The sequence below is a fragment of the Phacochoerus africanus genome, chromosome 1, assembly GCF_016906955.1.
Source record: "Phacochoerus africanus isolate WHEZ1 chromosome 1, ROS_Pafr_v1, whole genome shotgun sequence".
Taxonomy (NCBI): Eukaryota; Metazoa; Chordata; class Mammalia; order Artiodactyla; family Suidae; genus Phacochoerus; species Phacochoerus africanus.
Window position 1 is genome coordinate 74153675 of NC_062544.1, and position 13274 is coordinate 74166948.

General features: G+C 43.6%; 1 protein-coding gene across 2 annotated transcripts in view; it reads left to right on the forward strand.

Annotated features, from left to right (window-relative positions):
* Window positions 1-492: 492 nt before the first annotated feature.
* The window catches only part of MYO10 (myosin X), a 240395-nt gene continuing 227613 nt past the window's right edge, over window positions 493-13274 (forward strand). For both annotated transcript variants that reach the window (XM_047767779.1, XM_047767788.1), the window contains exon 1: window positions 493-1002. In XM_047767779.1, coding sequence (XP_047623735.1) covers window positions 982-1002 — 21 coding nt within the window. In that variant the 5' untranslated portion in view covers window positions 493-981. The remainder of the gene's footprint in view (window positions 1003-13274) is intronic.

Genomic DNA, 13274 nt, shown 5'->3' on the forward strand with positions numbered 1-13274 from the left:
ATTGCCTGGGTCGCTCATGTGCCGACGCATTAATGAGATCCGTGCTTAGCCGGTTCCAGGGTCTGCCAAAGATCAAAGGCACACAAAAAAGTCCCCTAACCCCTCCTCCTCGGTGACTATTTGGTCTCTATCACCAGAAGGAAGAGTCAACTCCCCCGCCCTCAACTAGGTGGGGAGGCTGGGAGGCGGAAGGGCGGGGATGTAAGGGGAGCCTATCAGGCCCCGCCTTCCCCGCCCGCCTCGGAGCCTGAGGCAGCGGGAGGAGCAGGGTGGGAGGGGACCCGGAGAAGATGGGGGCGGGGTGCGCCGCCGGGTGGGGCAGAACTCTGCGGAAGCGCGGGGAGGAGTGGGCTCCTGCAGGGGCGTGGCGTGGCGTGGCAGACGGGCAGGGTGGGCGGGGCTCAGCTCTCGGTGGGGCGGGGCGAGGGGAGCGAGTGGGCGGGGCCGGACGAGCGGGCGGGGTTGGCCGTGCGCTCCTGTCCGCAAGTCTCCGTGCGGCTGTGAGCCGGTTGATCCCTGGCGCCCTAATATTCACCGCTGCAGTGCTCGCGCGGGGAGAGCAACTCCGGGCTCGCTTTGTGGCCGCTGTTCCCCTGCCCGCCCCGAGCGCCTCCCGCCGGAGGGCAGAGGGAGGGGGCGCGCTCCCCAGCTCCCCAGCTCCCCGCCACCCTCCCCCTGCCGCGGGGGAAGAATGTGCCACCAGCTGTTCTCCGCTTGCTAGCGCTGCGCCCAGGAGTGAGGAACTTGGAGAAAGAGGAGACAAAGGCTGCAGTTGGGACGAATGAGTTAGAGACTTGGGTTTGGGCAAACAAAAGGTGCGAAAGACAATAAGGGGAAAAAGCGATGGCAGTGGGGGAGCCCCGCGGGGTCAAGTTGCTGGGAATCGCGCCGTGACACGCATGGTTTCCCCGGACCTTCTGTTGGGCTGACTTCCTCGAGCTGGAAGCCGGACTGGGGCAAGTTGGGGAGCGCACGGGAACAATGGACAACTTCTTCCCCGAGGTGAGTGCGCTAGCGGCCGGGAGGGCGGGCGCCGGCGTCCTGGCCCAGCTCGGGCTGCGTTCCGGGAGCCGGGCGCGGGCTCCCTTCCTGCCCAGACCTGGCCTCCGGGGAGGGAGAGATGTGCCCGCGGCGCAGCGCGCACACTTGCTACCGCGCGCGCTAAACCCGAGAGGGCGAAACTTTTTGGGAGTCGTCAGAAATCAACCCCCGGGGAGTCTCCGGCTGAGTAAGCCGAGGCAGGTTTTATTTTGTCCCGTGCTCTCAACTTGGCTCCGGTGAGCGAAGGTGAGCGTCCTTTTGCAGGAGTGGACGGCTCCCCGGGTGTCCCCACGGCGCCCGGCGCTAGGTGAGGCGGCGGACGAGGGGCCTGGCCGGGAGGTCTGCATGCCCCACTTCAGGGTGCCCAATAAAATATTCATCGGGGACGTGCCTTTCTCCAAGAAAGGGTCTGGTTTGGTATTTCCTTTGCAAAACGTGCCGGCTTCCTGTGAGAGGGGTGCAAACACTTCCAGTGGAGACGGCTTAATGAAGTGTGAGAAGGGGGAGGCGAGGGTTTAATCATTCACTGTGTTTTCTGCCTGTCGGACCTTTGGAGTCTAGGTTCTAATGCTCACCAAGAAGTGCTCTTTTTAGGATCTGAGATCATTCCGGACAGGGAGATAAAAAGAGTAGGAATTTGTGCGGACTGTTTTTGTAGATTTTAAATTCGAATGTAAAGAAAAGCGTTTAGAACGAACATTGGTTATTTTTAAAGATTGAACTGATGTTCCTTTTAGGGTCATGGAGGGCGGGACACCACAGTTACTTGAAATCTCTGTCTTGAGAACCTCCTTTTTTCCCCCCTCAGGACCGAGAGTTACTGTAGTTTCTTGGCTCCCTTTCCTTTCTTGGTTGTGTTTATTTAATAAATTCTATTTAAATTTGAGGTTTGAAGTGGCTCAAAGTAAACTTAGTTGACTTAAGGAGCCTGATGTGACTTTCACTGAAAGCCAGGGGATGTTTTGTAAATCAAGGACAGTTTTGGAATCTTCCAGAATATTAGATTGGTGAAGATTTGCATCTCTTTTGGCTAACTTTATCAGTTTAATTAGATACATTATTTCAAGTCATTGTACTTTCTGGATGCCCACTGATTATAAATAATCTAACAACTGTTTAAAATGGCCTAAGTGAAATGTTCTTGCATGATAGTAATATCCCTTTTTTTTTTTTAAAAAAGTGGTGTCTCACATGTTATACCCACATTCATGGTGAGAGGTGGAGACTGGAAAGGAATTAATCATTCATTAATACAAATTTTTTACTTTTTTTAAAAAAGTGAAATTTACAATTATGAGACTCTAGCATTTTCTAATCCATAGACCTTCCTGCTTGTAAGAAGGCACCAGAACTTTTTGCAGGAGTTGCAGGTTAACCACTGATGAAAGACCAGTGGGCTGTGTTTAATTGCTTTCATCTGTAAGAAAACCTGAGGCTCTTGCCTGCAGGACACTAACTCTTAACTTTTTTGGCAGTGGAGGGGGCCCTTTATTTTGCTTTTGTTTTGTGAGTTCCTTAGGAAATTTGATGAAACATAGAATTTGTATTGGATTTATTGGGGTCCTAGTCCCCAGGAAGCCTGTCTGTGGGCCTCAGGGAACCAATGACCTCCCCTTTGGAAGAACTCTGCCCCCTAGTGCAAGTGGGAGGAACTGCAGGATAACGTGGGACAGCTGCAACCTCCTGCCTTCCAATCGTCCTGCTGGACTTTGAAGTACTTTTTTTCAGTAAGGAAACCTAGTGGTTGGATTTTATTTCCATGATTAATATGGTCTTGAAGCTGGCCTTCAGCAATCATTTCCATTCCCTTACCTTCCTAGATGAAGAATCTTTAACTCAAAGATGTTAAGTCACTTGCCTAAGGTTGAAGAGGTTGTTATGGAACCCACAGGCTTTTTCCTCTAGTGACTTCAGTATTGAGGGAAATTTTTATGTATTTAATCTTTTATGTTATTAATTTTGGTGATGTATTTGTATTACAGTGTTAATTTCTAATCAGAAATTAATTTCTGGTTTATTTCTTTCTAGTCAGTATTAATTTCTAATCCGAGTTCCTCCTCTAAACATTACTTTGAAAGGGAAGCCACCAGGGCCAAGGAGGCTGTAGGTGCTGTATTGATTGGAGACAGACTCTTAAACATAGATCAGGTCTCTCTTTGGTGTCTTCTAACAGAGCATACTTTTGTTAAATTGTCCCGTTGGAGCAGAAACAGCAAGTGTGGAAGTGGTATATTTCCAAGGACAGCAAAATTGTAGGGCCTCTTTTATCACTAAGTAGTGTCCCGTTCTCTGGTAACTTTCCCCATTGCGATTTAGGGATACTCCCTTATTGCTTTGGTGGAAAACAATTTGAAGCTAATATTAACAGTTGAAAAAAAATTGAATGAGATGTCACGTGTATTAGCTTTATGTATGAACGGCCAAATATTGAGGAAATAGGAGCTCCTTCTGACCAGCAGCTGCTGTGTAGAGCTAGCCCAGGGTTTCTTAAACTGGGTACCATTGACATTCCGGGTCAGTTAATTCTTTGCTGTGGGGGGACTGTCCTGTGCGTAGTGCGACGTCGAGTAACATCCCTGGCCTCCACCCGCTAGAAGCTAATAGCACCCTCAAATTGTGACAACCAGAATGTCTGCAGACATTGCTGGAAAGAGTTACGGCAAGCAAAATCACTTACAGTTGAGAACCACCTGAGCTAGACCCATGAAGCAGTGGCCTCGTGGAATTAATTGCTATGCGTGTTGCAGGCACAGTTCTTGCCTATGCTTGCCTGCTTTAAGTAGCATCAGGCATCTTACTGCCGGCCACCCAGAAGCTTGTGGGGTTTGTGCCCATCCTGCTGATGGCTACTGACTTCAGAACATACCCTGGGATTGGAGAAACTGAGCACCCCGAGCTCCCCAACTGAGTTTGAGTTTCTTCATAGCCTGCCTTAGATTTTTAAGACTCCCCTAGAGTAAATTGCATGCGCACTTCTGGGAAGTTTGTTTTTTCAGCATTTAGAGGTAGGTTGTTAAAAAAGTTTCTTGCAGAAAGAACCTAAGTTTAGGTACGTCTGTAACCAGAAGCAATTTTTAAGGCAAAGTTAAAAGGCTTCATCAGGAAAGTGGCAAGATGACTGTGTAAACCTGTTGATGTTTTGAAGTGACTGCTGTTTACAAGTCCCCAGGGCTGAGTTGAGCGCCTAGAATACTGGAGCAGTGGGTCATTACAAGTTGGACACATAAATGAGCTTGACTTTTCTGTCTTCTGTTTGGGGAACAGGCATGGCCTAATGGCTGGTCAAGCAAAAGTCTTTTTTTTTTTTTTCCGTCTTTTCTAGGGCTGCACTCGAGGCATATGGAGGTTCTCAGGCTAGGGATCTAATCGGAGCTGTAGCCGCTGGCCTACACCACAGCCACAGCAACTCGGGATCTGAGCCGTGTCTGTGACCTACACCACAACTCGTGGCAACGCCAGATTCTTAACCCACTGAGCAAGGCCAGGGATTGAACCCACAACCTCATGGCTCCTAGTTGGATTCGTTAACCACGGTGCCACGATGAGAACTCTGCAAAAGTCTTTTGAGTTTTAGTAATGGGACATCTGTGAACACTTTGATTTTCAGAATAAATATGTAAAATCTACACAAGTAAGGTTTGGCATAGGCACACTTGTTTTTTTTTTTTGGCTATGTGTGTGATGAATGGAAGTTCCCAGGCTAGGGGTCAAATTGGAGCAGCAGCCACTAGCCTATGCCACAGCAACGTAGGACCCAGGCCACATCTGCTACTTACATCACAGCTTACGGCAGTGCCAGTTACTTAACCCACTGAGCGAGGCCAGTGGTTGAACCCGCATCCTCATGGATGCTAGTTGGGTTCATTACTGCTGAGCCACAACAGGAACTCCTAGGTACACTATTGTGTTTGGAATGGATGGTCAACGGGGTTCTTCTGTATAACAGCATAGGGAACTCTGCTCAATATTCTGTGATAACCTGTAATAGAGAAGAGTCTGAAAAAGAATGGATATTTATATGTGTAAAACTGCATCACTTGGCTGTACAGCAGAAATTATCACAATATTGTAACTCAACTATACTTCAATAAAACTTTGCATAATGGAAAAGAAAATAAAGGATACTCAAAAACAAACGTAAAGCAGGTGTTAATGTTTTAAGAGCTAACTTGTTCATGGGAAACATTCCAACGGTAACCGTTTCTTACAGCCTGGTTCCTCCTGGGCTGGAATAGACCCAACTCTCTCAAGATGTTAAGTGGAAACACCTTCCTCATGTCCCCTTAATTTAGGAAGGTATCTCGGTGTTGGTTGTTACCTGGAATTCAGATAGGTTTTTAAGGCTGGAATGAGTTCTTGAGCCTATTTTTCTCCTGGTTTTTATAGGGTTTTTTTTTTTGTTGTTGTTGTTGTTTTTTCTTTTTCCTCTTCGCATCTTACATTTCTTGGTTTAAAAAAAAAAAATTAAGACTATTATTTTTGGCAGCTCCTTCCACCCCTCTCCCGCATATCATCTCTCAAGGGCAAAAGGGAAGCACCGAGGACTTCCTTGTCCCACCACATCCTGCAGGCGACCTCATTGACTGTTGCGGAATGGGATCAGAACATTATGCGGTATCCCCCTTTCCCACATATGGAGGGACTCACAGTGCCTTGCCCTTTACACATACCCTCCAAGGATTTCTCTTGTCACTTTTTGGGCCCCGCCCCTGTTGGGCACAGCAAAGCCCTGGGAGCAGCTGCAAGGAGCTGGGAGCCCTGGGCTTCTGGGCAGGCTGGGTGAGCAGGGCAGGGCTGTAGTTCTGTGCGCTCACCTCTCGCCAAATCAGGCACCAAGCAGCAGCGTGGGCGTGGCCTTCACTGTTTTAACCAGGGCTGTGCAGGGCGAGGGCAGTGTTTGCTTTTCCCGCTCTGCTGGCTTTTAAGTGGAGTAACCTTTAAGGACTTCAGCCTTGAATGTTCTCTGTTGTTGAGATCGGTAGGAAGTAGGGTACCTGTTTGTTAATGAGTTTGGGCATTTTTGCATTGAGAGCAACTGCTGCATCATACTTTCAGGTCATTGATTTGCAGGGAACACTCAAGCTTGAGCAAGGTGCAAAGTCTGCCGGAAGCTTGGCCACACTTCCCAGGGGACCCTGAATGTCCCTAGGGGGAGGGAAAGCATCTCGGCACTAAGTGTAATAGAAGTTAGGGATTTTGGGAGCTTGACTGCACCCTCCCCACCCGTGGGCTCTCAGCCAGGTTATCTGACCTTCCGGGGCTTTATTTCTCTGTAAGTGAGCATAATAGTGTTGACCTTGCCTGGTGGTTAGGAGAATTCAAGATAGACTTACAAAGCACTTGGGGAGTAATAAAAGGTTCTAGGAATTTAGGAATTAAGACTGAGTGGCCTTGGTGGTGGCTGACGTCCCAGTACTCAATGGTGCAGGGAAACCTTGGTCTCAGGGCTGTTCCCTGTATCATTTCTGGTGCTAGATGGCATTTATTAACTCTCTCCCTGTTTGACCGGTACACTTCTGGCCGACTGGCCAGAGTTCTGTCTCAAAATGCCTAGGTGGCTTATAAAATCAAGTTCGCATTCTTAATCTGGTTTCCAAGGCCTTCTGATCTTGCATCTCTCTTAAGTCTTTTGCCACACGTGAGTTCTACTCCAGAGGCTCTGTTACCAGCGCAGCTCTGTATCTTTGTCTGTGCCGTCCTCTCTGCTGATGGGGTGCCCGGCCTGTCTGGCTACTTTTTGGAACCATTCCTGATAGGTCTAGTTGATGATCCCTCCTACCCCTCTTTTCTCTGAACTTTGCTTGACCCCCTTTTTGCTAGAGGCTGTACTTTCTTTTTTTTCTTCTCAAATGAGTAAACCAAGCCTTGAGAGGTTAAATCCAATTTGTAAGTTTTATCACCTCGTTTGCACTCACAGGTCTCTAAGGATGGGATTCTATCCTCATGTGGCCCTAATTTTCCCCTCAAGTACAGAGTTTTATGGTGGGAGGAGAGATGTTTCTAACTTTTCCACTTGATTATGAAGCATTTTGCAAGTTCTTTGAAGACAGTACTACATATGGCTAATATTTATTGAGTGCCTACTCTGTACCAGCCATGTTTCTAAGCAGTGTATATTCAGTAATTAATTTCATCCATCAACAACCCTATGAGTAAGGCTCTATAAGGAAAGTGAGGCACAGAGAGGTTAAGTAACTGGCCTAGGGCCACACAGTCAGAAAGTGATGGCCAGGCTTTGAACCCAGACAGGCTGTCTTCAGAGCCTCTTTGCTCTTCGCTGCCATGCTTTCCTCTCCTGTTGGTGTCATTTGTCTTATGCTTGTTTCTAGACTCTTAGATGAAGTACTTTATACCATAGACAGATGATTTTTGAGTTGACAACTGCATGGGCTTTGGGGAAGACAAGTGGCCTATGCCCCAGAAACATTGTAAATTCAGCAGGAAAATGTTAATCAGCTTTTGAGCATGCCACCAATATTTATTTGGTGTACTTTTTACTTAGGAAAGACACAGTTACCTTCTGTTTGCTTGTAAAATGGAAGGAAAGCCATTGACCAACCTTATAAGGATGGTGGGAAGATTTAGATAATAAGGCACTTAGAAAAGTGGATTTTTGAGAAGTATCTATTCTATTAAAAAAAACGGAAGGGCTCATTTCTCTTCCCCAGTTCTATCAGTTTGGGGAGGGTTCCTCTTGGAGATTTTCTGATGGAGTCGTCTTTTTTGTTTACAGATTCTGGCTGCCTTCCCAGAGTTTTTCTCCATCCGTTGTTTTAATTCTTAGCTTATTAATGCTCGTGGGTGGAGTGATCACTGACAGCAGAGTGGAACATAAAGAGCATTCCTTGAATAAAACATTTTGCCGCCTTGCTAAGAGCCATTTGGAAAACGTGTCCGCCAGGCCTGAAGTATGAAACTTGAGTCCCCAATTTAAATCTAGCCTCTCATGTCACATGACATCATATCATCTGACTCTGTCAGTTATAGGAAAACGTGTTTGAGGTCTTGTGGCAAAGCCATGACACATCTGTTGAAACCCTGCCAGAGCAAGGGAGGACCAGATGGCAGCTATGCATTTCCTAGTCTACCTTTACCCAAGCACCAGTCTCTGCTCTTCAGGATGAAAATTGCCACTGTATAAACACGTTTAAAATGGTGGTAATTTAAAAAAAAAGTGAGATATTTATGTTAGAAGAGGTAGGCAGGGTTGAATTTTTGTACTTTGGGATAGGATGTTTTATCTTTTTTTTGATTGAAATATATTTAATTTACAGTGTTGTGTTTACAGTGTTGTGTTAATTTCTGATGTACAGCAAAGTGATTCAGTTATACATATGTACATTCTTTTATATCCTTTTCCATATTGGTTTATCACAGACTATTGAGTATAGTTTCCTGTGCTATGCTGTAGGACCTAGTAATTTATCCATTCTGTATATACTAGTTTGCATCTGCTGATTCCAGACTCCTGCCCCATCGCTCCCCCTTAGCAACCACAAGTCTGTTCTCTATTTGTGAGTCTGTTTCTGTTTTGTAGGTAAGATCATTTGTGTCAGTTTTAGATTCCACATATAATCGAAATATATTAAATGTATCTGTAATTGTATATAATTATATATACTATATGTTTGCATATATTTACATATACATTATCTATAACTATATATGGTATTTGTCTTTTTCTGATTTAACTTCACTTAATATGGTATTTGTCTTTCTCTTTCTGACTTAATTCACTTAATAATCTCTAGGTCCATCCATATTGCTGCAGGTGGCATTATTTTATTCTTTTTAATGGCTAAATAGTATTCCTTTGTATATATGTACCATATCTTCTTTATCCATTCCCCTCTTGATGAACATTTAGGTTGTTTTTATGTCTTGGCTATTGTGGGAAATGCTGCGATGAACATGGGGGTGCATGTATCTTTTTAAATTAGGGTTTTAAACAGATATATGCCCAGGAGTAGGATTGCTGGATCATACGGCAACTTTATTTTTAGTTTTTAGTTTTATTTGCTTTTTCCCATAGTGGCTTCACCAATGTATATTAGAATGTTTTATATTTACTACCTGTTGGTGACTTGAGGGCAAGGTAAAATAAGATTTGGGGATGTTGGAATAGAATGTAGCTTTTTCACTTGACCTTTTACCTAACATTGGGTCCCCAAAGACCCCCATAATTCTTTTAAATGTTATTTTTTGAGAGCCAGTTAATAACATGTAAGCAGTAATCATTAATAACAGTGTTCATTGTGGAGGCAGGTGGACTTATCTCTTTGAAGAATCTGTGTTATAGTATCCACCTTGTGTGTTAAAATTGTTTAAGTTTATCTAGTAGACTGCATGCCCATATGCATGGCTAACGTTGATTTTTGGGTTAGCTTTATAGATAAATTAGGTTACTAGGACTATATTTTGAATTAGGAGTGTTCTTAAAAACTTTGATAAATAGCTTTACTGTATTACTTTTCCATGTTATGTTTTTTCTTTGTTCTTTCTTTTTTTTTGTGCGTGGTAGGGCCATGTCCACCATGGAAGTTCCCAGGCTAGGGGTTGAATCAGAGCTACAGCTGCTGGCCTGTGCCACAGCCACAGCAATACCAGATCTGAGCCGCATCTGTAACCCGTGTCCACTCTCAGCAATGCTGGATCCCTGACCCACTGAACAAAGCCAGGGATCAAACATGCATTCTCATGGATACTAGATGGATTCGTTTCTGTTGTGCCATGACGGGAACTCCTTCCATGTCATTCTTAAATTTATTTTTTTCTTTCCTTAATCCTACAAAGAGTATGGGTAAGCTTAGAAAATTTAGAAAATGCCATCAGCATTCTTCAGTCCTACTCTTAATGTTTTGTGGTATATGCTTTCTTTGCCTCTGTATTTGTACCTGTGAAAGCACACCCGTAATGTTTTTCACTTTAAAAGTTGCTTGAGAAAAGTTTTAATACCCAGAAACCGCAATAGCCGAGACACGGAAACAACCTAAATGTCCATTGACAGATGATTGGATTAAGAAGATGTGTTATATATACACAATGGAATACTACTCAGCCATAAAAAAAACAAGTAATGCCATTTGCAGCGATATGGATGGAACGAGAGACTCTCATGCTAAGTGAAATAAGTCAGAAAGAGAAAGACAAATACCATATAATATCACTTATATCTGGAATCTAATATACGGCACAAATGAACCTTTCCACAGAAAAGAAAATCATGGACTTGGAGAATAGACTTGTGGTTACCAAGGGAGAGAGGAGGGAGTAGGATGGACTGGGAATTTGGGGTTTATAGAGGCAGGCTATATTGCCTTTGGAACAGATAAGCAATGAGATCCTGCTGTACAGTACTGGGAACTATATCTAGTCACTTGTTATGGGGCATGATGATGTGAGAAAAAGGAATGTTTGTGTGTATGTGTGACTGGGTCACCTTGCTGTGCAGTAGAAAATTGACAGAACACTGTAAACCAGTTATAAAGGAAAAAAATGAAAATCATTAAATAAAGATTAAAAAAATGCCCAGAAACTTGCATATATACAGACAGTCATTTGCAGGGCCAGGGGCCAAAGTACAAATGTAAGGTCCACATCACATATCTAAATATTTAAGTTATAAATCAGACTTCCAAACCGGTCAATAAGTGTTCTGTTCTCCTACCTTGACAAATGCACCTTCATTGAGACATAATCAAAAAATGTCTGAAGCCATGGGTGTTATTGCCAAAAGTCAGACTATCAAAGGTGAATAGGGATAATTAGAGCGGCGCTTGTGTGGGTGTTTTGTTGATGGGCCAGTGGTGTTTACATGAGTAACAGACATAGACTCCATAATAAATTTTCCATAAATCTACTTTTCTTGCCTTGTATTTCAGCAGACTCACCAATTATATGGTTAGCATCAAGATTTTCACAATAGTTTGTTGTTTGACAGTAACACAAAAGTAGAAACCCTTTCTTGAGTCAGTGTGGTTCTTTAATTTCAGTTTGGAGAAGGCCTGCTTTGCTAAGGCAGACAATAGTTGTTGGCATTGTCAAAATTCATGCAGCAATATTTAAAATAAAAACATTTGGAATCTGACTGGTATCCAAGAGAATGCATGTTTGATCCCTGGCCTCACTCATTGGGTTAAGGATCTGGCATTGCCATGAGTTGTGGTGTAGGTTGCAGATGCAGCTCGGATCCCACATTGCTGTGGCTGTGGTGTAGGCAGGCAGCTGCAGCTCTGATTCGACCCCTGTGCCTTGAGCGTGGCCCTAAAAAGAAAAAAAGGAAAAAAAAAAATGGAGGGGAGTTCCTACTGTGGTATAGTGGGTTAAGAATCTGACTGCAGTGGCTTGGATCTCTGTGGAGGTGCAGGTTCAATCCCTGGCCTGGCACAGTGGGTTAAAGGATCTGGCATTGTGGCATAGATCAAAGTAATGGCTTGGATTCAGTTTCTGGCCTGGAAACTTCCATATGCTGCTAATGCAGCTGTTAAAAAAAAAAAAAAAAAGGAGGGAGCTTCCTTCAGGTGCATCAGGTTAGGATCTGGCCTTGTCACTGCAGTGACTTGAATTACTGTTGTGTGGGTTTGATCCCGGCCTGAGAACTTACACATGCCATGGGTGTAGCAAAAAAATAAAAAAATTAGAATAAGATTATGTGTGATAGGTTATAGATGCTGCAGGAAGTACAAAATATTTTAAATTTATAAGTCATATCATTAACATTGTGACTATTCACTGTTTCTTAAACTTTTCAATCCTGTGTATATTATGAAGAAAACAAAATAGAAGTTAATTCATTAACAATCTCTTCAGAGGAGACTAAACTTTTATGCATCTTGGCCAGAAAATAGTCTGTATCTCAGAATACATTAAAGGATTATGTGGGTATGAATCTTTTTCTTCCTAGTCATGCAAATGTTTTTATTTCCTTAATTTGATCTTTAAATATTTTCTTCAGATACTAATTTTGTTGCATGTTTCTTATGTCATTCCCATTCAGTTGAAGGATTTTTTCTGTAAAATTCTTAAAAACGTATTTTAAGATGAAGTGGCCCAATTATTTTTGATAGGGGTTTTGGAAGCTTTTGCTAATACTATTAATAATAAACAATAGTTTGTATCAAGTAATTGTCACTATGCAGTCTCAAAATTAATACCATTTGCCACCAAAGACAGTGTTTTGCTCGTAACTTGAGGAACTTCTATTTATTTACTTTTGGTTTTTTTCCCTCTGTGATGTACAGGACACTCTAAAGCCTATAGCCCAAGGCAGGAGTCCTAGTTGTCTGGTCTAAGAGTGGCCCTGCCCATCCTTCTGGGCATATCTCACCACTCATATGTCCATCTTAGGTATTTCTAGGTATTTGCTTTTACAAAAAACGGCACACATATATTATTTGTACCCAGGTCATTGCATGTTTGTCTGAATATTTCTTGAGGATAAAAATTTCCAGGAGTGGGGATGTTTGCTCAAAGGGTTTGCACATTTTTACTTAGACTCTTTGGCAGCAGTAGTTTTCTGAGGGGTGTCAGTGTAGCTTACAGCAGGCATAGCTGAGACCACACTGTGTCGTGATCTATTTATGACAGCAGAGATTTTCCAACTTCATATTAGAGTCTTAGTGACAACCATTGTTTCACAGAGGAAATTAGCATGTAATACTGGATTTCTGTGTCCGCTGTTGGGCTCTTCTCTGAGTCAGAGCAGAGGAGGAAGGCAGTCTTCACAGTTACTGACAAGCGGCTTGTTGATTTACAGTCCTACCCCCAGAAAATCCCAGCGTGATACTTGGTCATTTAATGCCAAAGCACACACAAGGAATCTGACTTTATTACACCTGGGGAGTCACTGGCCATATATTTAAGGAATTGTTTGTATGGATTTTTCTTTTAATTCTCATTCTTTTGCATTGTAAGTATCTCTTACTTAACCCTGAAGCACAACAGTCATGTGGTGGTGGCTCTAACTATAGGGATTTAGGTAACACACTACACTGTTGAGGGGGGGTGTGTGTGTGTGTGTGTGTGTGTGTGTGTGTGTGTGTGTGTGTGTGTGTGTCTCTTTGTCTTTGACTTTAAGGCTTATTATTTTTATTAAGTACACCCAGGAAATCTTTCCATGGACTTTTTTTTTCCTTTATCAGTCACACCTGTGGCATAAGGAAGTTCCCCAGCCAGGGATCAAATCTTGGCCACAACTGTGACCTACACCATAGCTGTGGCAACCTCAAGTCCTT